The following is a 25,321-nucleotide window of genomic DNA, read 5'->3' on the forward strand; positions in this document are numbered from 1 at the left end:
TGGTTTTGGGCCTGGGTCGTATGTTTGACCCAGTTGGATTGTAAAACGGGTCATTCTCTTTCCTCTTAGGTTAGGCAGCCGCGGACTGTAGCATAGACATTCCATTCACGAATACACTGTTCACGATTTGGATTGAGGGCTTTTACGAACTCATGGAGAACTAATCGCATTTGAGTCGATCTACTGTAATTCAGGTTCCAATACTTGAGATTATTATAATGTTAATTCTAGTTTAATTCCTTTCGATGATGTTTTGTGTTCTTGTTTGCTTAATTCAATTACATGAAATATATTGATTAAATTTGGTTGATTGTATGATCCTAACCTAGGCACGATACGTTTGCTTAATCCGTTTTTGTGCCTGATCAATCATGTTTGCTTAATCCATGAAAATCTATCCCGTTTGCTTAATTCGGACAATAGGATCATACCTCTCACAAACTTAACCGCTTGTCACTGAGTTTGTATCCAAATAGGAATAGACAATCCGCTTAGGGAATTAAAATTATGATAATCGATGATAGTAGGAACTGAGTCAGTAGATTGGCTTATTTCAATAATCATTTTTTCAAAACAGCTTATTTCAGAATCACTTATTTTAAGCGCTTCTTTTTCTGTAATTCGATCACCAAACCACCCCCCCCCCAATTCGACTTTGCTTTTAGTTAATAGAATCAAGAATCCTTGCGATACGACTCGAGCCATTGTCGCTATACTACGTTTTTGAAAACTACTCGTTTTGACCCGCGAGCGACAGCGGATCAAATTGGCGCTGTTGCCGGGGATCGAACCCGGGTCACCCGCGTGACAGGCGGGAATACTTACCACTGAAAAAGAACTGCTTGCTATTGTTTTTGCTCTTGACAAATTCAGATCTTATTTGCTAGGTTCCAAGGTTGTTGTTTTTACTGACCATGCAGCTTTAAAGTACTTGCTGAAGAAGCCGGATGCAAAACCGAGATTGATTCGGTGGATGTTGCTGCTCCAAGAATTTAATGTTGAGATTAAAGACAAAAGTGGAGCTGAGAACTTAGTGGCTGACCACTTGAGCAGGATAGAGAGAGATGAAGATCCTTTTCCTATTAAGGATGACTTTCCTGATGAGCAGCTGTTTCTTTTGCATGGGATTACACCTTGGTTTGCTGACATTGTTAATTTTCTTGCTGCTGGTGTTTTTCCTACAGGTGCATCTAGATCACAGGTTCACAAGCTCAAGAGTGATGCCAAATATTATGTTTGGGATGATCCATATCTATGGAAGTTTGGTAGTGATCAGGTAATCAGGAGATGTGTCCCCGACAATGAGATTGAATCTATTTTGAAATTTTCTCATGCATCTCAAGTCGGCGGACATTTCGGTCCTCAAAGGACTGCGAGAAAAGTCCTTGATTCAGGCTTCTATTGGCCAACTATTTTTAAGGATGCTTTTGAGATCTATCGCACTTGTAAAGAGTGCCAGATAGCAGGTACAAACATCACTCGCAAGAGTGAAATGCCTCAGCAGCCTATGCTTTTCTGTGAGGTATTTGATGTATGGGGAATTGATTTCATGGGTCCCTTTCCTGTATCATTTGGTTTCCTTTACATTTTGCTTGTTGTTGACTATGTTTCAAAGTGGGTGGAAGCTATCCCCACTAGGACTAATGATTCTAAAGTTGTTGCAGAGTTTGTCAGGTCTAATATCTTTTGCAGGTTTGGAATACCGCGAGCTATCATAAGTGACCAAGGCACTCATTTCTGTAACCGCACCATGGAAGCCTTACTCCGAAAGTATGGAGTTGTGCACAGAGTCTCTACTGCATATCACCCACAGACTAATGGGCAAGCTGAGATCTCCAACAGGGAGATCAAACAGGTTTTAGAGAAAATGGTGCAGCCAAACAGGAAAGACTGGAGCCGTCGTCTAGAAGACGCACTTTGGGCTCAAAGGACAGCTTTCAAGACACCCATTGGGATGTCTCCTTATCGACTTGTTTTTGGTAAGGCATGTCATCTTCCTGTTGAGATAGAACACCGTGCTTTTTGGGCGGTGAAAAGTTGTAATTTGGAGATGCAACAAGCAGGTATTCAAAGAAAACTCCAATTGCAACAGTTGGAAGAGCTTAGATTAGAGGCTTATGAGAGCTCTAGGATTTATAAAGAAAAAACTAAGCACTTCCATGATAAAATGATTTCTAGGAAGGAATTTTCTGTGGGCCAACAGGTTTTACTGTTTAACTCCCGCCTTAAGCTTATGGCTGGGAAACTTCGATCCAAATGGATTGGCCCCTTTGTTGTTACTAATGTTTTCCCTCATGGTGCAGTAGAAATAAAAAGTGTAGGTACTGACAAGGTCTTCAAGGTTAACGGGCAGCGGCTGAAATTATTCCATGAAAGTCCGGTGCCTGAAGATGTCAGCATAGAGGAGCTTTCTTTGGAAGCACCTGACTACACTGCAACTTGATCAGGGAGTCTTTCTTTCCTTCTCTCTACTTTATTAGTAACGTCCTTTCATTGAGGGCAATGCTTAGTTTAAGTGTGGGGGAGGGAATCGTGTGTTTTATTTGTTTTTGTGTGTGTTTTTTTTGTTTTTTTTGTTTGTCAGTATTTTGTTTAAATTCAATAAAAAAATGCATCTTCTTGAAAGTTTTGGGCTACAGACTGATTTGAGTCGAGTTTGCGGAGACTTGGGAAAAATTCACAAGATCGGTATCGTTCTAACACCGTAAGTCTCCTGCATACGGAAATTGATTTGAATTTGTTATTATGTTTTAGCCTTAATTTCTCATTCTTTGACAGCTCTTGAGTAGTTTATTTCAGCAGTCAGCACCATCTCTCACACACTTTACGCAGGAAGCCGATGAATATAAGTGAATGTTCCGAAAAGAAAAAAAAAAAAAGAGAAAAGAAAAAGGTAATACACCTTCTAAGTTTGGTGATCCTCACCCGGTCACTTAACCCAACGGTTGTGTAATCTTCAAAAAAAAAAGTTTTCAAAACTCTTTGTTAGTTGGTTCAGCGGTTTCTGGTGCTGAACTTGGTAGGGAGGATTACGGTCCGATCCCCCGCAACTACATCTGAGTAAGCAAAGGGTTATGCCACGCAAGTACCGGAACCCCGTGCAAAAGGATCAGAGTCACTAACCGGTCGTCCTGCTATAAGTGTGTGGAGATAACGGGCTTAATGTGATTGCGCCTGAATGAAAAAGAGCAAAAAGGATGAGTAAGTTAGGCTATGGTATAATAATATGATTTGAATTGGTTTGTGTATTTAGGAGCCTTATGTCTGCATATATGTGGTTAGTGTTCTTACGATGTCCTTAGTGTGCAAGATTAGTACCTGTCAATGCAAACTTACCCGAAGAAGATTTGTAGCCTAGGATGAGTAACTGTTGATGTATTTCTGCTTTCTTTGTTTTGTTTTTCATTTTGCTCGGAGTGCAAAAGTTCAAGTGTGGGGGAATTTGATCAGTGCATTTTGATGCACATTCCTCTACGTTTGTACTTATACATTTCCATGGTTTGGTTTGTTTATTTCTCTATTTTATTATGTTTTTATATTTTAATTTATTTTTATAGTTATTTGATTTTCGTATTTAATTTTCAGCATTAACAGCCTGCACGAATAAATTCATAACTGGAGCTTGGAGTATCGGATTAAAGCGTTCTACCAGTCGTTGGAAAGCTAAGAAAAAGATCTACGACTTTTGTTCAGAAGTCAGAAGCAAATTCGGACTCCAACAAGGCCAGAAAACTCGTACAAGCTGCTGCATTATTTTTAGTTAAGTTTCGGGTCAATTGGTTTTGGGCCTGGGTCGTATGTTTGACCCAGTTGGATTGTAAAACGGGTCATTCTCTTTCCTCTTAGGTTAGGCAGCCGCGGACTGTAGCATAGACATTCCATTCACGAATACACTGTTCACGATTTGGATTGAGGGCTTTTACGAACTCATGGAGAACTAATCGCATTTGAGTCGATCTACTGTAATTCAGGTTCCAATACTTGAGATTATTATAATGTTAATTCTAGTTTAATTCCTTTCGATGATGTTTTGTGTTCTTGTTTGCTTAATTCAATTACATGAAATATATTGATTAAATTTGGTTGATTGTATGATCCTAACCTAGGCACGATACGTTTGCTTAATCCGTTTTTGTGCCTGATCAATCATGTTTGCTTAATCCATGAAAATCTATCCCGTTTGCTTAATTCGGACAATAGGATCATACCTCTCACAAACTTAACCGCTTGTCACTGAGTTTGTATCCAAATAGGAATAGACAATCCGCTTAGGGAATTAAAATTATGATAATCGATGATAGTAGGAACTGAGTCAGTAGATTGGCTTATTTCAATAATCATTTTTTCAAAACAGCTTATTTCAGAATCACTTATTTTAAGCGCTTCTTTTTCTGTAATTCGATCACCAAACCACCCCCCCCCCCCCCCAATTCGACTTTGCTTTTAGTTAATAGAATCAAGAATCCTTGCGATACGACTCGAGCCATTGTCGCTATACTACGTTTTTGAAAACTACTCGTTTTGACCCGCGAGCGACAGCGGATCAAATTGGCGCCGTTGCCGGGGATCGAACCCGGGTCACCCGCGTGACAGGTGGGAATACTTACCACTGAAAAAGAACTGCTTGCTATTGTTTTTGCTCTTGACAAATTCAGATCTTATTTGCTAGGTTCCAAGGTTGTTGTTTTTACTGACCATGCAGCTTTAAAGTACTTGCTGAAGAAGCCGGATGCAAAACCGAGATTGATTCGGTGGATGTTGCTGCTCCAAGAATTTAATGTTGAGATTAAAGACAAAAGTGGAGCTGAGAACTTAGTGGCTGACCACTTGAGCAGGATAGAGAGAGATGAAGATCCTTTTCCTATTAAGGATGACTTTCCTGATGAGCAGCTGTTTCTTTTGCATGGGATTACACCTTGGTTTGCTGACATTGTTAATTTTCTTGCTGCTGGTGTTTTTCCTACAGGTGCATCTAGATCACAGGTTCACAAGCTCAAGAGTGATGCCAAATATTATGTTTGGGATGATCCATATCTATGGAAGTTTGGTAGTGATCAGGTAATCAGGAGATGTGTCCCCGACAATGAGATTGAATCTATTTTGAAATTTTCTCATGCATCTCAAGTCGGCGGACATTTCGGTCCTCAAAGGACTGCGAGAAAAGTCCTTGATTCAGGCTTCTATTGGCCAACTATTTTTAAGGATGCTTTTGAGATCTATCGCACTTGTAAAGAGTGCCAGATAGCAGGTACAAACATCACTCGCAAGAGTGAAATGCCTCAGCAGCCTATGCTTTTCTGTGAGGTATTTGATGTATGGGGAATTGATTTCATGGGTCCCTTTCCTGTATCATTTGGTTTCCTTTACATTTTGCTTGCTGTTGACTATGTTTCAAAGTGGGTGGAAGCTATCCCCACTAGGACTAATGATTCTAAAGTTGTTGCAGAGTTTGTCAGGTCTAATATCTTTTGCAGGTTTGGAATACCGCGAGCTATCATAAGTGACCAAGGCACTCTGTAACACGGTGAACTGACTTTTTATCGATCGAAATGTCGCGGTTAAGCATGAGTCGCCACCGACTTTTATTTTATCCAAACAATATTCGGAAAGGCAAAAAGAAACAGAAAAAAACCTTTTAAAGAAAATCTGAGTTCGGGGGGGTAATTTATGCAAAGGGAAGGTGTAAGGCACCCTTTGCATCCATGGTTTTCCATGGGCTCTTAATTGCTTTGCTTGCTCGTTTGTTTGGAAAATGTAGATGAAAGAGATAGGGACTTTAGCTTGTGAATAAGCGTAGCCCTTTTGAAAAATTATGAGAAAGAATATAATGAAAGTTTGAGCATTGCAAGGCAATTAGGGGCAATTACCTTAAACTCAGATGATAGGTCTCTTTTTAGCCTTTCAGAATGAAAGGGTCTATCCTTGCCATAAGAGGGCAGGAAGCCTTTCGTTTGGAGGTTGAAGGGTCATCGAAGCATCCTTTGCCATAAGACTGTCCCATGCCATAGAAGGGCAGGTAGTCTAAGGCAAGGATCAGAATAAGCCATTTAGTAGGCAGCCAGAAGATACCTCAGCCTTTCTTCGTAGGCAACTTCCGAGGGTCGAGGTCATATTTGTGTATCGAAGGCAGCATCATTTAGGGTCATATGACCTTTAATGTTCGAGGCAGCATGGCTGAGGTATCTTCGAATTCGAGGGACTGGCTATTCTGCACAAAATACAAGGCAACAAGGCAACAGGCAACAAGGCAACAGGCAACAAGGCAACAGGCAACAAGGCAACAGAGAGGTTACCCAAAGGGTGCGTGTGTGCAACAATCACGTGATTATATTCAGATATTTATCTTTTTAATTAGTTATTCTAATTCAGTTTAAGGCTTGCACTCCCTAAGATTACTAACCACGCAGTATATAATAATATAAAGCAATAAAGGGGGCGGGAAATTGTAACCAGCGGATCCCTTATCAGGGTTTGACACAAGTAATAATAATAAAAGGCACAAAATAAAATGAGGTTTAGGGTTACCAACAACGTAGCTTTGGCAATTGATAAACCCTGAAAAAAAAAAGAGAAAGACAATACAGAAAACATATAGTGAGTGCATTATCAAATTCGAGGGCAAACCTCATTAACTACAAAAGAAAATAGGGTAATAAATTAAAAATAGAATAGGGAGAAGGTACTTAGCTTGGCATTCGCCTGACAGGGTTGAGGGCAAGGGTTTGCCAGAAGCATCGACTCTGACCATTAGGAATGAGCAAAGAAACAAATAAGGCGTGAGTGTATTATCAGATTCGAGGGTAAAGGGATGAACCCTAAAAATAAAGAATAAATAAATATAAAAATAATAGTTAAAAAAGTGAGGGTACTTAGCTTTGTATTTGATCTGATATGCTTAGCGGTCGGGAGGCGTCTGAAAAAGTAACCCTGAAAAGGCGAGGCACGAAAAGAAAATATTTCAGTGTATTGGAATGTTCGTCGTAAACCCTGATTAGGGTATGATATAAATAAGAAGATATAAATGATTTAATTAATTATTGGTCTCGCGACCTAATTAATTAAATCGGGATAACAAAATTAAATCGGGTGTAAATATAAATTTTTTAGAATTTTTTGGAATTAAAATAAAGCATATACGAAATTTCAAAGCATTTAAGTAATTAAATATAAATTAAAAATAATATAATTTAAATAAAATAAACATTATTAAATAGATTAAATAATAATAAAAAAAAGGATAAATATAAAAAAAAAAAAAAATTATTATTATTATATAAAAAATGGTTTTGAAAAATAATATATGAAGAAGTTTTTTTTATTAAAATAAAGAAAAAGAAACAATAAAAACATATATATTATTAATATATAAAATAAAATAGATTTATGTAATTAAATATAAAAAAAATTTGAGAAACTTAGCTTGTAATCGTGTGTGGCTCGCATGCGCTAGTGTATGGTGCACCTGCGAGCAGAGGCCATGGATTTGAGTTTAGTGATGATCCTACGGAAGAGCTCTGAAGGCGTACGATAGGGCATCTTCAAGTCGTACGCGTAGGATCTACAAGTGAATTTTAACAAAGAAAATAGGAAAAATATGTGCAAGAGGTGTGGATCGATCCCACCACCTCCAGCACCAAGACCTTATAGCGATTCCTTTTGCCATCACATCAAGCTCCATTCGCTGATGACAACGCAAACAAAAACCAATATATCAAAACAGTTAATTTCAAAACGAAATTTCGCGCGCCAGCCAGCCTTCATCTTCCTCGCGAAGACGTGAAGTTTCGCCCACGATTTTTTCTGTTTCCATAGGCCTGCAACACTTATAAATCCACCATACATAATATAAATCTAAAATAAAACCATAGACCGAACCAAGATTGCCTCCTGAGCACGGATATAGCCTTGGTTTCATCTAATTTTTCACGGTTTGTAAAGCCCCAATTTAGAACTCAAAAAACCTAACAATGGCGACATTCAAACCTTACACAGAAACTTCAATTAAACAGCCCAGAAACATCATATGCATCATTACCAACATAAATACATGATTAAAACATGTTAAGGATGCGTAAATTGTTGAAATCGAATCAAAAAGAGTTTGGTCAAACCGTGACTTTGGAGGACGCGGCTCTTGAGGTTTCTGCACTGGGAAAGGATTGGAATAGCTTCTGAGAACGCCAAGGGATCGATTGAAGTCTTCAAATCACCTTGAACACGGCTGCAATCTTAATTTCGATTTTGACTTCTTCCTTGAATTTTAAGGATTCGGTTGGGGTTCTCGGTTGCCAATTTCGTCCAATCCTTATGCCTGAAGTGATTGTCCATATATATAGATAGTATTAGGGTGATAATCTTGAGAGAAATCAGATTAAATCTCTTATTTTCATGATGAATCTTTGATTGGACAAAATTGTATGGAAACTTCTAATTTTGCATCAAATCTTAATTTTTTCCAAACAACCACATGAGCCCGAATTTGAATCAAATATATAACTTAAATGATGATTTAATTTGATTGGAACCAAATTAAAATCAATCTTTCTCTATTTTCTTTCAAATATTTGATTAATATTGACTTTTTAATGAATAAAAATTCATATAAAATCAATTAATTATCAATAATTCGTGGTATTGGATATGGACCTCATTGGTGACTTGTGGAACAAGATTGGGCCAAAAGAAATTGGGTTCCTTTACAAAAAAATCCATTTTGAGGCATTTTCTTCACATTTTCCTTCCCAAATTTGTCCAACTTTAACAAGGTCTATCTCCCTCAATTTTTGAGGTATGTAAGTGTTCTAAAACTTTTTGGAAACCTTAGAGAGTCCTCTAACCAATGTCTTTGGTCTCATATCAAAAATGATTTTCCATGCTCATTTTATGTCCTTTTGAAAAAAGTGTCTTTTTGTTGACCTTTGAAAAGGACCTATAATGTTTGAGGCCATAATTCTTAAACCATTGACTTGTGAGCTTTGATTCTTGGACCATTGGATAGAGGAATGAATTCCCTTCAAAATGAGCTTTGGTGGGAATTTTTCTGATGAAGTATGAATATTTGGTGAATTTTCGAAGTTTGGTTGACTTTTTCAGTTCATGCCCAAAATAGTAACTTTTGACTTCTGACTTTTCTGATCTTTCCTTGCATCATCATGATCAACCCTTGATCAAATGATGATTTTAGGGTTATGAGGATGTTGTTGACCCTATGGAACCACCTTGAGTCATTGATTCAATGATTTTCCATTGAATTAGTCAAACCCTAATTTAGAGTTTTTGTATAGGAGAGTGTGTTTTGGAGCTTTTGTATATGGATTTGAAACTTGAATAGGAGAAATAGTGTGGGCAAATTTTGGGGTATGACAGCTGCCCCTGTTCAATTATCTTAGACCTGAAGATGTAGAGTGGTTTGTATGCCAGTCGGTATCTGAAGGTAGAAGGTGATTGGACACTAGAATACCAAGAAATTTGCCCTATTTGCAGTATTTCTTTTGTCGGAGATGGGCTTGTAGATGCCATCTGGATAGTGTGAAGTGAATTAATTGTAGTGACTCTATTGTCATGATTGTTTCTGTGACTTAATCGTTATGACTCCATTGTCGTGACTTCGTTGTGGTGATTCCATCATCGTGACTCAGTTGTCGCGATTCCATCATCGTGACTCGGTTGTCGTGATTCCATCATCGTGACTCAGTTGTCGTGATTCCTTTATCGTGACTCAGTTGTCGTGATTCCTTTGTCGTGACTCAGTTGTCGTGATTCCTTTATCGTGACTCAGTTGTCGTGATTCCTTTATCGTGACTTCGTTGTCGTGGTCTTTTCTGATTTGCGTGTTGTGATTAAGTCTGTTTCTTTCTTTGATTGTGTCAGCACCATTCGTGGTGGCCAAATTAGGTCTTGGAGAGATGATCGTGTCAGTACCATTCATAGTAACTGAATTAGATCGTAGATATTGTTTATCTGCTTGTACTTATGTCCTGAGAAAAGTAGAGTTAGTCTTTATGCAATGTTATGATGCATGTGTTATGAGTTTCTCAAAATAAATGAGAAACTTGTATATGAGACAATGTATGCAATGTATGAACATGTTTATGATATATGATGTCAGAATGTGGTTTGTCCTTGATTGAGAAAATAAATCTCTGCATCATTGTGATTTTGATATATGATCTTTTTTGAAGATGCTCAGCTGGGGATTTATGATTTCTGCTTGGGGACAATCAGTAACTTGATGCACCCTGATTGGGAATAAAAAATGTTAGTAAACCATGTTGGAGAAGAGCGAAGTGTTGAAGAAACCGGTTGTGTTGAAGATGTAAACTCTATTGGGGAGCCATATCTTTGTCGGGACGAGAGCATTTGAAGATATCTTCTTAATGATTGCTCTGTGGGGGAGACATGGGTGTCTTGAAAGTTCCCCCCAGTATTATAGCTGCCATTCATGGATTTGTATTGGGACACACCGCTGAATATTGATCAAGATGTCGGACTGGACTTGCATAGATTTGCCCCAGTTAGCAGGAACTTTAGAAAGATTCGCCTCGCGAGGACTTTGTGAGATGTACACTATGGGCGATATGCCCCTAGTAATCATAGGCCCTATATAATGTCCTATGTTGGTTGAGAAGTAGCTTCGGATTTTCTGGGATGCGTGCCCCTGATTATTTTGGCATCCTTGAGAGATTCTCGGAATCTTGACTTGATTGCCCCAGATTGTTTGGACAAAACACGTTGTGCCCCTTGTATATGCAGGAGACATTGCTTCTGGAGTGATCTTGTCTGTCGGGATAACTATTAGTCATTAGTTGTACCCTGTACAAATTCTTTCTGTTGCTAACATTTGAAATTATGTAGCAGAATTTGTTTAATAATGAATTCATGAGATGCAGTGCATACATTTGTCTTGAGTTTTTGAAAAACATTAAAACAAGAGATGTAAAGGCGTGATATTTGTAAAAACATGATATTCGTAACAAAAACGTGATATCAACTTAGCATTTTGGTAACCTTAAGGAGTCGGGATACCTTTTGATGACAGTATGCTTTCGAACTAACCATGCTTCAATTAGGACTTTTAAGGGTTGTAACGTGGCTTGGTTCATGGTTTAAGAAACAAAGGATAAAGGCTCAAAATTTGATTGTACCCACCCCTCTTCGTGATGATCTTCGATCCTAAGCTCAGTTAATTCAACTTATGCATTCAGTTTCCAGGAAACTTTTGGATTTGCACCTTTGATAATGATGATGGTTCACAAGCAAAGAGAACTTTTGAGATGGCAGTCACTTCTTCCTTTTAGTAGTCACAACATTGTGTTGTTTAGGAATTTATTAACTTCTCTTCTTTCATTTTTTTGATATCCCTAACTTTTGCCTGAACTGTCTCTTTTGAACTTACAATCAGCGGGACGCCTTGATTTTTGCCTAAGTCTTCTTTTTGATTTTTGACTTAGCAGGCCTTTCTTTGTATATATGTTTTTTCACTTTTTTTTTTCTTTTTTGAAAGATATTGACTGCCTCGCTTGACGATTGATGAACCATCATTGGCTTTTGACATCTCCAACATTTCTTTGATGTGTACGGATGATCTCTTGTGATTGAACCCTTTGTTGAAAGGCGTAATGAACGATTTTCTTGAAATAGAATGCACAGCCAAATTAAACTGAGAACTACCCTGCCCCAGGTTATGATCAAGGGTTTTAAATTGTGCAAGAAAGAAAACTTCTACTCCTTAGGCTCAAAAGGGTTGACGAGGGATTAACATCCTTATATCTCCACTGTTTAGGAATTGAAATAATGCCTGTACATCGTCAGCATAGTCCGCTCAAAAGCATACTGTATGAGGCTGCGGTATCGTTTTCGTCATCCTCCCTCAAAAGGCTTACAGTTTTAGCAGGAGTTGAGTATCATAAAAACATATGTAAAGTAAAGACATAACTTTAAAATGAGTGATAACGAAATAAATTATTCAAGACAAACATATGCAATGCACTGATGATGATTATTAAAATAGATAATGTCTATCATAATTCGAATGTTTACACAAACAGAATAGGAATTTGCAAACGAAAGTAAAACTAATGATTAAAAGTTTATCCTTCTAGCCATCCACATTATTAGCAGCTACATTAGGAGTCTCAGGAGGATCAAACTCGACTTCTCCAGCATCGATCATATCTTGGATTTTGTTCCTTAATGTCCAGCAGCTATTCGTATCATGACCAGGACTATCAGAGTGGTATGCACACCTCATATTGGGATTATAGCTTCGAGCAGAAGTACTAGGATTCTTAGGGGGATCCTTTAGAGTGATCAACTTTAACTTCAACAAGTGTTGTAGTGCTTGAGCTAGTGACATATTGATCTTTGTGAATTGACGTCTGGGTGTGACTTGTTTGTCTTGACGACCTTGTTGAGGCGCCGGTGTGGAGCTCAGAACTGCCCCAATAGATTGATCATGGTTTATCCTTTTCTGCCCATACACAGCATTGGAATCTGCCCTCCCATTGAAATGCTTCTTTGTAGTACCTGAGGATGTCGCTATTTGAATCTTACCACTTCGAATGCCACTCTCGACACGTTCCCCAGTCAGTATGAGGTCAGTAAAGCCAGATGAGGAGCTACCCAGTAAGTGACTATAGAACGGCCCAGTTAGCGTGCCCATGAATATGTCCACCAACTCTCTATCATTCAAAGAAGGTCGGACTCTTCCAGCTAGATCTCTCCACTTTTGTGCGTACTCTTTGAAACTTTCTTTAGGTCCCATAGACATGCTTTGTAGTTGCATGCGAGTTGGTACGAGATCGGAATTATATTGGTATTGCTTATAGAAGGCAACAACTAAATCTTCCCAGGTATGGATGTTGGTACTTTCCAGTTGATAGTACCATTCGAGTTGAGTTCCAGATAAGCTTTCCTGAAAGAAATGGATCCAGAGCCTCTTATCAGCAGTGTGAGGTTGAATCTTCCTTACATAAGACCTCAAGTGTAGTTTAGGACAAGAGACTCCATCATACTTAGCAAAGGCGGGAGTTTTGAATTTTGGAGGAATAACGACCCCAGGCACAAGTCCAAGCTCTTCAAAATCCAGCCCAGGTACCTTCTGAATTTCCACACTTCTCAGACGCTCTTCTAACATCTTGTATTTGTCATCGGGATGTTCGCCCTCATGGTAATAGTCCTCTTCTTCTTCAGAGAGTTCGGCAGAGTCGTGGTTACTTTTTGCATCGGTTTTGATACTAGCATCATCATCTTGCTCATCCTCATCACTGTCTTCAGAGGTTTCAGCATCCCTGAGTTGCAAGATTGGTCTAAGCTTTTTCCCTCGAGTCTTCTTACCCTCTTTGGGAGCTTCAGTTTCTTCAACCTTTTTGAGAGGGCCTTTGAACCTTCTTCCCAGATTGAGAACACCTTTAGGTTTCTTGGTCTTCTTTTCCTTCTTAGTCAGAAGGGATTTCAGCTCATCTTGCCCCTTGGACAAATTCAGAATCAAGGCTTGGAACTCGGTGTTTTGAGCTTGGAGATCCTTAACTGATTGTTCGAGATTCATGATGCTGAAATAAACAGCGAGGAAGGATGAGAGACCTATTGTAAGAAACCTGTTATGCGATGTTATGAATGTAAATGCAATGCTTTCGAGGATCTTTAGGAATTTAGTTAGCAACTTTAGAAAATGATTTGGTCGCGTCTTTGTCTGAAGAACTTCGTCTTTCGTTTTTCGTCTTTGAACGTCCTTCTTAGAGAATCAAGCTCACCATACCGAGTGGGTCATCGCCTCTGATTCGGGATACTTCTGAATTTGAAGATACATGGCTAGAGGAAAATAAATCCTCTTGCCCCTTGATAGGTACTGAGTCTCAGAATTGGGAGGTACATGGCTAGAGGAAAATAAATCCTCTTGCCCCTAGATAGGAATTCAGTCCTTGATAAGAGCACCTGAAATTGTGCGCCCTAAATTCCTAAGATCCTTGAAAGGGTTAGTTAATCATGTTATGCTTATGATGTCATGATGTCATGATGTTATGTGAATGCAGTTCATTAGGCATAGTGTGAGATAGTAAGGACAAACAAGTCCTTTTAACAAAACCTGCAAGGAGACGAAGGTTAGTATCAAACACAAACGAGTCACACAAGTCACACAATTTTTGGCTTAAGGCTTGCATGGAGTCTGATCAGGTGTCCTTCCTAAGGGTATTTCTATGGATAAGGAGATTTCAGCAACGGGTTCTACAAGTTATCCAGAATTGTCAGCTCTTCTAAAGCACCCTCGGACATGATGCATTTGCACCATGCAATGATACTTTGAGAAAGAACCTATCTGAATTGTAGCATCGGGTAGCGACTAGTTCTTAACATTTGTCAAGAGTAGTCCCCCCACTACGTTCCTAAAGGCCAGGATGGGTTAAGGGTAACTAAAGGTCCTTGAGCTCCGGCGCACCCACAGACACATACATAGACCCCCCTCATTTGAGAAAGGTGTGCATATGCTATGGAGTCCTAACTCAAGTGTGAACTTCATATTGACTCGTCTCCCACATATGTGAAAGAGGTCGCCATGACTATGCCACTCCTAATCTTAAGTGTACTTGAATCCGGGTGTAGGATTCGTCCTTCAGTTAATTCCCAAAACAACCCTGAAAAATAAAACAAACAAAGCAAACAATAGAAAACATTTAAGTGAATCCTAAACTTTTAAGGTAACCCCTCTTTTATCGGAAAATCCCCAGCAGAGTCGCCAGTTCTGTAACACGGTGAACTGACTTTTTATCGATCGAAATGTCGCGGTTAAGCATGAGTCGCCACCGACTTTTATTTTATCCAAACAATATTCGGAAAGGCAAAAAGAAACAGAAAAAAACCTTTTAAAGAAAATCTGAGTTCGGGGGGGTAATTTATGCAAAGGGAAGGTGTAAGGCACCCTTTGCATCCATGGTTTTCCATGGGCTCTTAATTGCTTTGCTTGCTCGTTTGTTTGGAAAATGTAGATGAAAGAGATAGGGACTTTAGCTTGTGAATAAGCGTAGCCCTTTTGAAAAATTATAAGAAAGAATATAATGAAAGTTTGAGCATTGCAAGGCAATTAGGGGCAATTACCTTAAACTCAGATGATAGGTCTCTTTTTAGCCTTTCAGAATGAAAGGGTCTATCCTTGCCATAAGAGGGCAGGAAGCCTTTCGTTTGGAGGTTGAAGGGTCATCGAAGCATCCTTTGCCATAAGACTGTCCCATGCCATAGAAGGGCAGGTAGTCTAAGGCAAGGATCAGAATAAGCCATTTAGTAGGCAGCCAGAAGATACCTCAGCCTTTCTTCGTAGGCAACTTCCGAGGATCGAGGTCATATTTGTGTATCGAAGGCAGCATCATTTAGGGTCATATGACCTTTAATGTTCGAGGCAGCATGGCTGAGGTATCTTCGAATTCGAGGGACTGGCTATTCTGCACAAAATACAATGCAACAAGGCAACAGGCAACAAGGCAACAGGCAACAAGGCAACAGAGAGGTTACCCAAAGGGTGCGTGTGTGCAACAATCACGTGATTATATTCAGATATTTATCTTTTTAATTAGTTATTCTAATTCAGTTTAAGGCTTGCACTCCCTAAGATTACTAACCACGCAGTATATAATAATATAAAGCAATAAAGGGGGCGGGAAATTGTAACCAGCGGATCCCTTATCAGGGTTTGACACAAGTAATAATAATAAAAGGCACAAAATAAAATGAGGTTTAGGGTTACCAACAACGTAGCTTTGGCAATTGATAAACCCTGAAAAAAAAAGAGAAAGACAATACAGAAAACATATAGTGAGTGCATTATCAAATTCGAGGGCAAACCTCATTAACTACAAAAGAAAATAGGGTAATAAATTAAAAATAGAATAGGGAGAAGGTACTTAGCTTGGCATTCGCCTGACAGGGTTGAGGGCAAGAGTTTGCCAGAAGCATCGACTCTGACCATTAGGAATGAGCAAAGAAACAAATAAGGCGTGAGTGTATTATCAGATTCGAGGGTAAAGGGATGAACCCTAAAAATAAAGAATAAATAAATATAAAAATAATAGTTAAAAAAGTGAGGGTACTTAGCTTTGTATTTGATCTGATATGGTTAGCGGTCGGGAGGCGTCTGAAAAAGTAACCCTGAAAAGGCGAGGCACGAAAAGAAAATATTTCAGTGTATTGGAATGTTCGTCGTAAACCCTGATTAGGGTATGATATAAATAAGAAGATATAAATGATTTAATTAATTATTGGTCTCGCGACCTAATTAATTAAATCGGGATAACAAAATTAAATCGGGTGTAAATATAAATTTTTTAGAATTTTTTGGAATTAAAATAAAGCATATACGAAATTTCAAAGCATTTAAGTAATTAAATATAAATTAAAAATAATATAATTTAAATAAAATAAACATTATTAAATAGATTAAAGAATAATAAAAAAAAGGATAAATATAAAAAAAAAATTATTATTATATAAAAAATGGTTTTGAAAAATAATATATGAAGAAGTTTTTTTTATTAAAATAAAGAAAAAGAAACAATAAAAACATATATATTATTAATATATAAAATAAAATAGATTTATGTAATTAAATATAAAAAAAATTTGAGAAACTTAGCTTGTAATCGTGTGTGGCTCGCATGCGCTAGTGTATGGTGCACCTGCGAGCAGAGGCCATGGATTTGAGTTTAGTGATGATCCTACGGAAGAGCTCTGAAGGCGTACGATAGGGCATCTTCAAGTCGTACGCGTAGGATCTACAAGTGAATTTTAACAAAGAAAATAGGAAAAATATGTGCAAGAGGTGTGGATCGATCCCACCACCTCCAGCACCAAGACCTTATAGCGATTCCTTTTGCCATCACATCAAGCTCCATTCGCTGATGACAACGCAAACAAAAACCAATATATCAAAACAGTTAATTTCAAAACGAAATTTTGCGCGCCAGCCAGCCTTCATCTTCCTCGCGAAGACGTGAAGTTTCGCCCACGATTTTTTCTGTTTCCATAGGCCTGCAACACTTATAAATCCACCATACATAATATAAATCTAAAATAAAACCATAGACCGAACCAAGATTGCCTCCTGAGCACGGATATAGCCTTGGTTTCATCTAATTTTTCACGGTTTGTAAAGCCCCAATTTAGAACTCAAAAAACCTAACAATGGCGACATTCAAACCTTACACAGAAACTTCAATTAAACAGCCCAGAAACATCATATGCATCATTACCAACATAAATACATGATTAAAACATGTTAAGGATGCGTAAATTGTTGAAATCGAATCAAAAAGAGTTTGGTCAAACCGTGACTTTGGAGGACGCGGCTCTTGAGGTTTCTGCACTGGGAAAGGATTGGAATAGCTTCTGAGAACGCCAAGGGATCGATTGAAGTCTTCAAATCACCTTGAACACGGCTGCAATCTTAATTTCGATTTTGACTTCTTCCTTGAATTTTAAGGATTCGGTTGGGGTTCTCGGTTGCCAATTTCGTCCAATCCTTATGCCTGAAGTGATTGTCCATATATATAGATAGTATTAGGGTGATAATCTTGAGAGAAATCAGATTAAATCTCTTATTTTCATGATGAATCTTTGATTGGACAAAATTGTATGGAAACTTCTAATTTTGCATCAAATCTTAATTTTTTCCAAACAACCACATGAGCCCGAATTTGAATCAAATATATAACTTAAATGATGATTTAATTTGATTGGAACCAAATTAAAATCAATCTTTCTCTATTTTCTTTCAAATATTTGATTAATATTGACTTTTTAATGAATAAAAATTCATATAAAATCAATTAATTATCAATAATTCGTGGTATTGGATATGGACCTCATTGGTGACTTGTGGAACAAGATTGGGCCAAAAGAAATTGGGTTCCTTTACAAAAAAATCCATTTTGAGGCATTTTCTTCACATTTTCCTTCCCAAATTTGTCCAACTTTAACAAGGTCTATCTCCCTCAATTTTTGAGGTATGTAAGTGTTCTAAAACTTTTTGGAAACCTTAGAGAGTCCTCTAACCAATGTCTTTGGTCTCATATCAAAAATGATTTTCCATGCTCATTTTATGTCCTTTTGAAAAAAGTGTCTTTTTGTTGACCTTTGAAAAGGACCTATAATGTTTGAGGCCATAATTCTTAAACCATTGACTTGTGAGCTTTGATTCTTGGACCATTGGATAGAGGAATGAATTCCCTTCAAAATGAGCTTTGGTGGGAATTTTTCTGATGAAGTATGAATATTTGGTGAATTTTCGAAGTTTGGTTGACTTTTTCAGTTCATGCCCAAAATAGTAACTTTTGACTTCTGACTTTTCTGATCTTTCCTTGCATCATCATGATCAACCCTTGATCAAATGATGATTTTAGGGTTATGAGGATGTTGTTGACCCTATGGAACCACCTTGAGTCATTGATTCAATGATTTTCCATTGAATTAGTCAAACCCTAATTTAGAGTTTTTGTATAGGAGAGTGTGTTTTGGAGCTTTTGTATATGGATTTGAAACTTGAATAGGAGAAATAGTGTGGGCAAATTTTGGGGTATGACACACTCATTTCTGTAACCGCACCATGGAAGCCTTACTCCGAAAGTATGGAGTTGTGCACAGAGTCTCTACTGCATATCACCCACAGACTAATGGGCAAGCTGAGATCTCAAACAGGGAGATCAAACAGGTTTTAGAGAAAATGGTGCAGCCAAACAGGAAAGACTGGAGCCGTCGTCTAGAAGACGCACTTTGGGCTCAAAGGACAGCTTTCAAGACACCCATTGGGATGTCTCCTTATCGACTTGTTTTTGGTAAGGCGTGTCATCTTCCTGTTGAGATAGAACACCGTGCTTTTTGGGCGGTGAAGAGTTGTAATTTGGAGATGCAACAAGCAGGTATTGAAAGAAAACTCCAATTGCAACAGTTGGAAGAGCTTAGATTAGAGGCTTATGAGAGCTCTAGGATTTATAAAGAAAAAACTAAGCACTTCCATGATAAAATGATTTCTAGGAAGGAATTTTCTGTGGGCCAACAGGTTTTATATGTTTTCATATTCACAAATTAAAAGGAAGACACACAACATAGGGGGGAGAGTTTTGAATCTTATCAAAACATGAATTCAAAGAGTTTGTCATCATCAAAAAGGAGGAGATTGTGAAGAATATGTCTTATATCTAGTTTTGATGAGGACAAATATTTTATCAACGAAGAAAAGGATCAAAAGTGTCATGCACATCAATGTTGAAGTTGATCAAGAAGTTTTAGCAAATAAATTCAAGTGAAGAATTTGAGAGAAGTGAACGTAACTAAGGTACTCATTGCAATTTATATTATATCATTTTAAATTGCTCATAATTTCATCTCTCACTTCATCTAAAAATCTTCTTGCATCATCATGCATGCTTATCTAAAAATCGTTCTTCATCTAATTCTTATGACAAGTGTTTATACACAAAGTTGTGTGAGAATATTGTGATATTCCTTTGTCTCTATGTTGATTACATGTTGATCATCAGCAATGAGATGAATGGAATCTTAGAAACAAAAAGGTTTCTAGCTTCCACATTCAAGATGAAAAATCTTGAATAGTGGACACTCTTTTCGATCAAAGTAAAGCGAAAGAGTGGAGGTTAAAAATAGTGTCAAAAACACTATATTGAGAAAACTTCCACATTCAAGATGAAATATCTTGGACTAGTTGACACTCTTTTGGAGATCAAAGTAATACGAAAATAGTGGGGGTTATGCACTTAGTCAAATACACTTTGTTGAGAAAGTTTTTGATAAGTTCAAACCGACACGTTTCAAGAAAGTGAATATTCAATTTGATCTTGGTGTCTAAATAATGATGGAAGAGTTGTGGATAAATTAGAATATGCAAGTGAAATTGGTTATCTAATGTAATGTACTAGACCCGACATAGCATTTGCAATTAGTAAATGAGTAGATTTACTAGAAATCCAAAGAGTGAGCATTGGAAGGCCATCAGAAGGATTTTTTATTATCTTTTAAAAAAAACCAAAATCTTGACCTCCATTATGGTAGTTTTCCTGCCATATTAGAAGGATATACCAATATGAGTTGGGTATCGAGTGTTGGAGATCGTATATTTACAACTATGTGGATATTTACACTAGTTCGGGGTGAGATTTCTTGGAAGAGCAAGAAACAAAGATGCATCACTCTCCTGACCATGGAGCCATATGATGTGGATCTCACTTCCACTGGTCAAGAAGTTTAATGGTTGAAGGACCTTCTGTTGGAAGTTCCATTGGCTAAAGACAATGTTTCAAAGGTGTTAACACAATGTGATAGTCAAACCTATTTAGCAAGAGAATTCAGATAAGTGTAAAATGAAAAGTTTGGGCACTGAGGCCTTAGACATTCTTTCATGAGAAAATTGATTAAAGATTTAATCATTTCATTCACATATATACGATCGACCTATAATTTGAATGACTTATTTACTAAACTACTGGCCAGGAATTTAGTAAAGACAACCTCTAGAGGCGTGAGGTTGAAACTCCTTGAATAAGTGTTCTGACAATGATAGCAACCCAATCTGAAGTTAATACATCTTAACCTAAGATTCAATGGGTAACAACAAGTCGTTGATTTGGAAGTTGGTGCAACATTTTGTAACAATGTTGACTATTACATTTTATAATTTGGCAGAATCTCTCATGCTGAATCGGCGAAGGAGGCGTGAGATATATGTGTTGTTCACAAGATATGTAACATACAAAATAAACAAGGATAGTCTCTGAATGAAAATAAATATTTCGACTAATGATAAAAATTGAAAAGATATATAAAAAAATCAATTAACCTAACTGACATCAGTGCGTGAAAAAATTACCTTTTGAACGGCTGAGAAGCAATTCAACGATTGAGAGCGATTTGATGATTGAGAGCGATTTTATGATTGAGATCAATTCGAAAGATTAAGAGCGATGGGAACCATTAAGAGTGATTCGAACCATTAAGAGCGATACAAACAATTCAGATCGATTTGATGATCGAGAGCGATTCCAATAATTGAAAGCGATATTGATTCGATAATTGGGATCGAAAGGAGGTGTGGAGTTTTCAGCTATTAGAATATGATTGATTCGACTATTCAAAGGAAAGTGAGGTTTGATGTTCTCAGCTATTAGAATGGGATCGATTTTGAAATTTACTTCAAATAAATCGACGATTGAGAGTAGGAACGACGATTTGAGAGGTTTTAACGTTTTGGTTCAAAATTTTGACTTTTGAGAGTAGGTAGGATCGAAGGAGGAGAACCGATAACTAAAACCTAAAAAAACAAAACGATAACTTCACCAAAGTCTGAGTTTTTTTGTTTTAGAAAAATATTTTAATAAAATATAATAATTAAAAATAATATAAAAGAAAAGAAAACATAATTTTAGGTAAATCCTTGTAAGTAGATGTCGGCATGGGGAAAATTTCTTGTAGTGATCAAAAAAATAGGCATAAATATTGCTATCTTTGTTTGTTTCTTAGTAGAACATGTCAATCCTAAACAAATATCATATTGCTATCTTTGTTTGTTTCTTGCTAGAACATGTCGATCCTTAACATAAACCATGTGTAAATTTATAATTTTTGTGTATATTAATAACAACGTTAAATGAGAAGTAACGTGCACCTTTAAATTCTTTCTTTTTTCCAATGCCCGTTTGTTCGCATTTTTTAATATGCGCAGAGACAACATAAATGTGTGTATAGGAAAAAGAAAGAATTTAAAGGTGCATGCTACTTCTCATTTAACTTATTATTTATATACACCCAAATTCTATATTTTCACATGGTATATGTTTAGGATTGACATGTTCTACCAAGAAACAAAATTGCTATTTTTGTTTGTTTCTTGGTAGAACATGTCGATCTTTAACATAAATCATGTGTAAATATATAATTTTTGGGTATATAAATAACAACGTTAAATGAGAAGTACCGTACACCTTTAAATTCTCTTTTTTCAATGCCCGTTTGTTCGCTTTTTTTAATATGCACAGCAGAGACAACATAAATGTGTATAGGAAAAAGAAAGAATTTAAAGGTGCATGCTACTTCTCATTTAACTTATTATTTATATACACCAAAATTCTATATTTTCACATGGTATATGTTTAGGATTGACATGTTCTACCAGGAAACAAACAAAGATACTAATATGGTGTATGTTTAGGATTGACATGTTCTACCAAGAAGCAAACAAAGATAGCAATATTTATGACTATTTTTTAGGATCACTACAATTAAACTCAACTTAGACTTACTTAAAATTATATTATATTTTATATTTTTTTATTATTATATTTTATTAAAATATTTTTCTAAAACAAAAAAGACTCAGACTTTGGTGAAGTTATCGTTTTTTTTTTAGGTTTTAGTAATCGATTCTCCTCCTTCGATCCTACCTACTCTCAAAAGTCAAAACTTCAACCAAAATGTTAAAACCTCTCAAATCGTCATTCCTACTCTCAATTGTCGATCTATTTGAAGCAAATTTCAAAATCGATCCATTCTAATAGCTTAGAACTTCAAACCTCACTTTTCTTTGAATAGTCGAATCGATCCTATTCTAATAGCTGAAAACTCCACATTTCCTTTTGATCTCAATCATGGAATCAATATCACTCTCAATGGTCAAATCACTCACTCTCAATAGTTGGAATCGCTCTCGACCATCAAATCGCTCTGAATCGTTCGTATCGCTCTTAATGGTTCGGACCGCTCTCAATGGTTCCTATCGCTCTTAATCTTTTGAATTGCTCTCAATCATCAAATCGCTCTAAATCGTTGAATTGCTCCTCAGCTGTTCAAAAGGTAAATTTTTCACTCACTGATGTCAGTTAGGTTAATTGATTTTTTTTATATATCTTTTCAATTTTTATCATTAGTCGAAATATTTATTTTCATTCGGAGATTATCCTTGTTTATTTTGTATGTTCCATATCTTGTGAACAACACATACATCCCATGCCTCCTTCGTCGATTCAGCAAGAGAGATTCTACCGAAATATGCAGAATCAACTGTCGTCTGAATGCAAGAGGCAGCCTTGCAATCCATCTTCTTGACTTCGGTGTGGGTTGTTTTCTGAGCGTTGGATTGCAAAGATTTATATACATATTTTTTTCAAGGCACATATTCTTGAATTTTCAGAAAAGAAAATGATAGATCAAAGCCAATGATCTTTTAGTGGCCAAAAACGTTACTCGTAATATGTCGGTCCTAAAAATAGTCACAATTTACAAAAATAATAGGAGTAATACTTTTTTCCCTAACACTAGCCATAGATCCTCATTTAACACCTTTAGTATAAAAAAATATCAACAAAACATTAGAAGTTGAAGTTCATTTTGAGAGTCATCTATCTTATCACTCATTCTATCTTGTTTGTCATGTCATGTAACTCATACTATGATATAATAATTCTGATACCAAAGCAAAAATGTTATTCATAGGAATGAATACTAACCATGGTAGGGGCATTGAATATGACCCTTGTTTACCGAACTGAGGTGCAGGGGACATGCTCTGTGTGCATAGGTATTCTGGACACGTCCAGGTTCCACAAATCATTCCATTGGAACATGAAATAGAGAAGGAATAACACAGTTATGAGAACTCACATTCAGATTAGGCTAATTTTATAAGTTTAAGTTAGTCCTATATTCATATTGGAATTGTTCCTTGTATGATTAGGATATTTGATTTTAGCCCCTCAAAATAAGGACTAAAATGATTTTTACATAGACCAATTTCAATATGAACAAATTTTGTAGGGACATAAATAAAACATCAAGGACCAATAACAAAAAAAAAATTTACAGGAGTTAAAAGCAAAACGTTGTACATTTGCAAGGACATAAAAAATATTTAAATCTTTTTTTAATAAAAGGCCTTATACTAACTTACCATGGTATCATCCTTTAAGTCATTAGAGCATGCAATAGGATAACATAATTTCTTTAAATTAGAATGATATGACTGAACTGGACCTGATACATTAAAGCTTTTCTTCAGCTTCCTTCCTTCTTCTTTCTATATGTACAAATTTTGCAAAAGTACTCGGAGATGAGAATGCCTCGGCAACATCATTTGTGATTCGGTCTTGCACTTGCACTAGCATCGTATTATATGTGATATATAAGTGACAACATTGAAATTGTACTACCTGCAAAGACAATTTATAACACATTGCTACATTATATCACACTAGCATCTAAACACCGTCTTAATGCAAGAGAAAAAATTTCATACTAATAACCATTTCCATGGACCAGCCGCAGGTGGTAATATGATCAGCTACCTTCTTTATATTTCTTAGTACGAATATATCAAGCTATGAAATCAGGTCTCACCTAGAGACTAAGTTTGTTCTCAGTTTGTGTTTTTGACACAAACAGGGTATTGTTGCAGTTTCCCTGCACCATCAAGATGGGAAAGTATTAGATATTAAGTGAAATAAAGTTTTATCACATCTATTTTAAGATCTATTTTAAGATCTGGATGTGCTCACCAAGTCGATTCCAAACCAATGAAATCAAATAATTAATAAATATAAAAATTAAAGAGTGATGAACAAATTAATTACCGTAACTTTAAGCACTTTTGTTGATGTGAATGAAGAAACATCGTACTCCACTTTCGATGTCTTTATGAACCCTAACACATTTCAATTTCTTTAACAAAGAAAGAGTTTTTGCGTGAGAAACAGAAAGAGAGGATCGAAAGGAGAGGGATAAAAAATGAGACGGTGAAATGCGCAGATGAAAGAGATGAGTTGACGGCGATGGTGGTTTAAGAAATCTCGGATGCGGTGGCGACTCCTTTCAATTTCTTTAACGAAGAAAGGGTTTTCGCGTGAGAAACAGAAAGAGAGGATCAAAAGAGAGAGACGTCTTTTTTTTATATATTAAAAGAAAAACAATTTTTAATAAAGTTTAATCTCTTAAAAGAAAAGAGAATTTAAAAAAATTTGCTTAAACAAATAAAAAAACTAGGTAAAAATAAAGAGAAAAATAAGAGTGATCAGTGCTAGTGAGTTGGACTGGATTACGTAAATAGCGGCGGCTAATGTGAATAGTATTACGTCATTTTATAAAACTGCCATAATTATCGGTAAACTGTGGGGGTTTCAATAACCGACCTAAAAAAAGGCCACATTTTACCCATTTTTTTTAATGATATAATTGTTGCACTGCAGTAGGAATTTCAAGTAGAGCTGCTGAATCAAGAGATGCTACAAAATTTCTTGCAAGAAAAATGATGGAAGTTGGCATTGCAGTTGATAAATTTTTA

At 36.7% G+C, this 25,321-nt stretch overlaps 1 protein-coding gene across 12 annotated transcripts in view; it reads right to left on the reverse strand.

Annotated features, from left to right (window-relative positions):
* LOC131652997 (protein IQ-DOMAIN 3-like) overlaps positions 1 to 24,943 on the reverse strand; it is a 42,227-nt gene extending 17,284 nt beyond the window's left edge. Inside the window, exons 1-5 of one of the 12 annotated variants that reach the window (XM_058923006.1) lie at positions 24,615 to 24,943; positions 24,382 to 24,444; positions 24,019 to 24,194; positions 23,496 to 23,571; positions 4,422 to 16,134 (exon numbers count right to left, since the gene is read on the reverse strand). In XM_058923006.1, the coding sequence (XP_058778989.1) occupies positions 12,098 to 13,546 (1,449 nt within the window). In that variant the 5' untranslated portion in view covers positions 13,547 to 16,134; positions 23,496 to 23,571; positions 24,019 to 24,194; positions 24,382 to 24,444; positions 24,615 to 24,943 and the 3' untranslated portion in view covers positions 4,422 to 12,097. The other 11 variants (XM_058923005.1, XR_009298924.1, XM_058923009.1 and 8 more) reach the window with 11 other exon arrangements.
* Between the last annotated feature and the right edge of the window lie 378 nt (positions 24,944 to 25,321).

Source organism: Vicia villosa, linkage group LG2 (genome assembly GCF_029867415.1).
Source record: "Vicia villosa cultivar HV-30 ecotype Madison, WI linkage group LG2, Vvil1.0, whole genome shotgun sequence".
Lineage (NCBI taxonomy): Eukaryota > Viridiplantae > Streptophyta > Magnoliopsida > Fabales > Fabaceae > Vicia > Vicia villosa.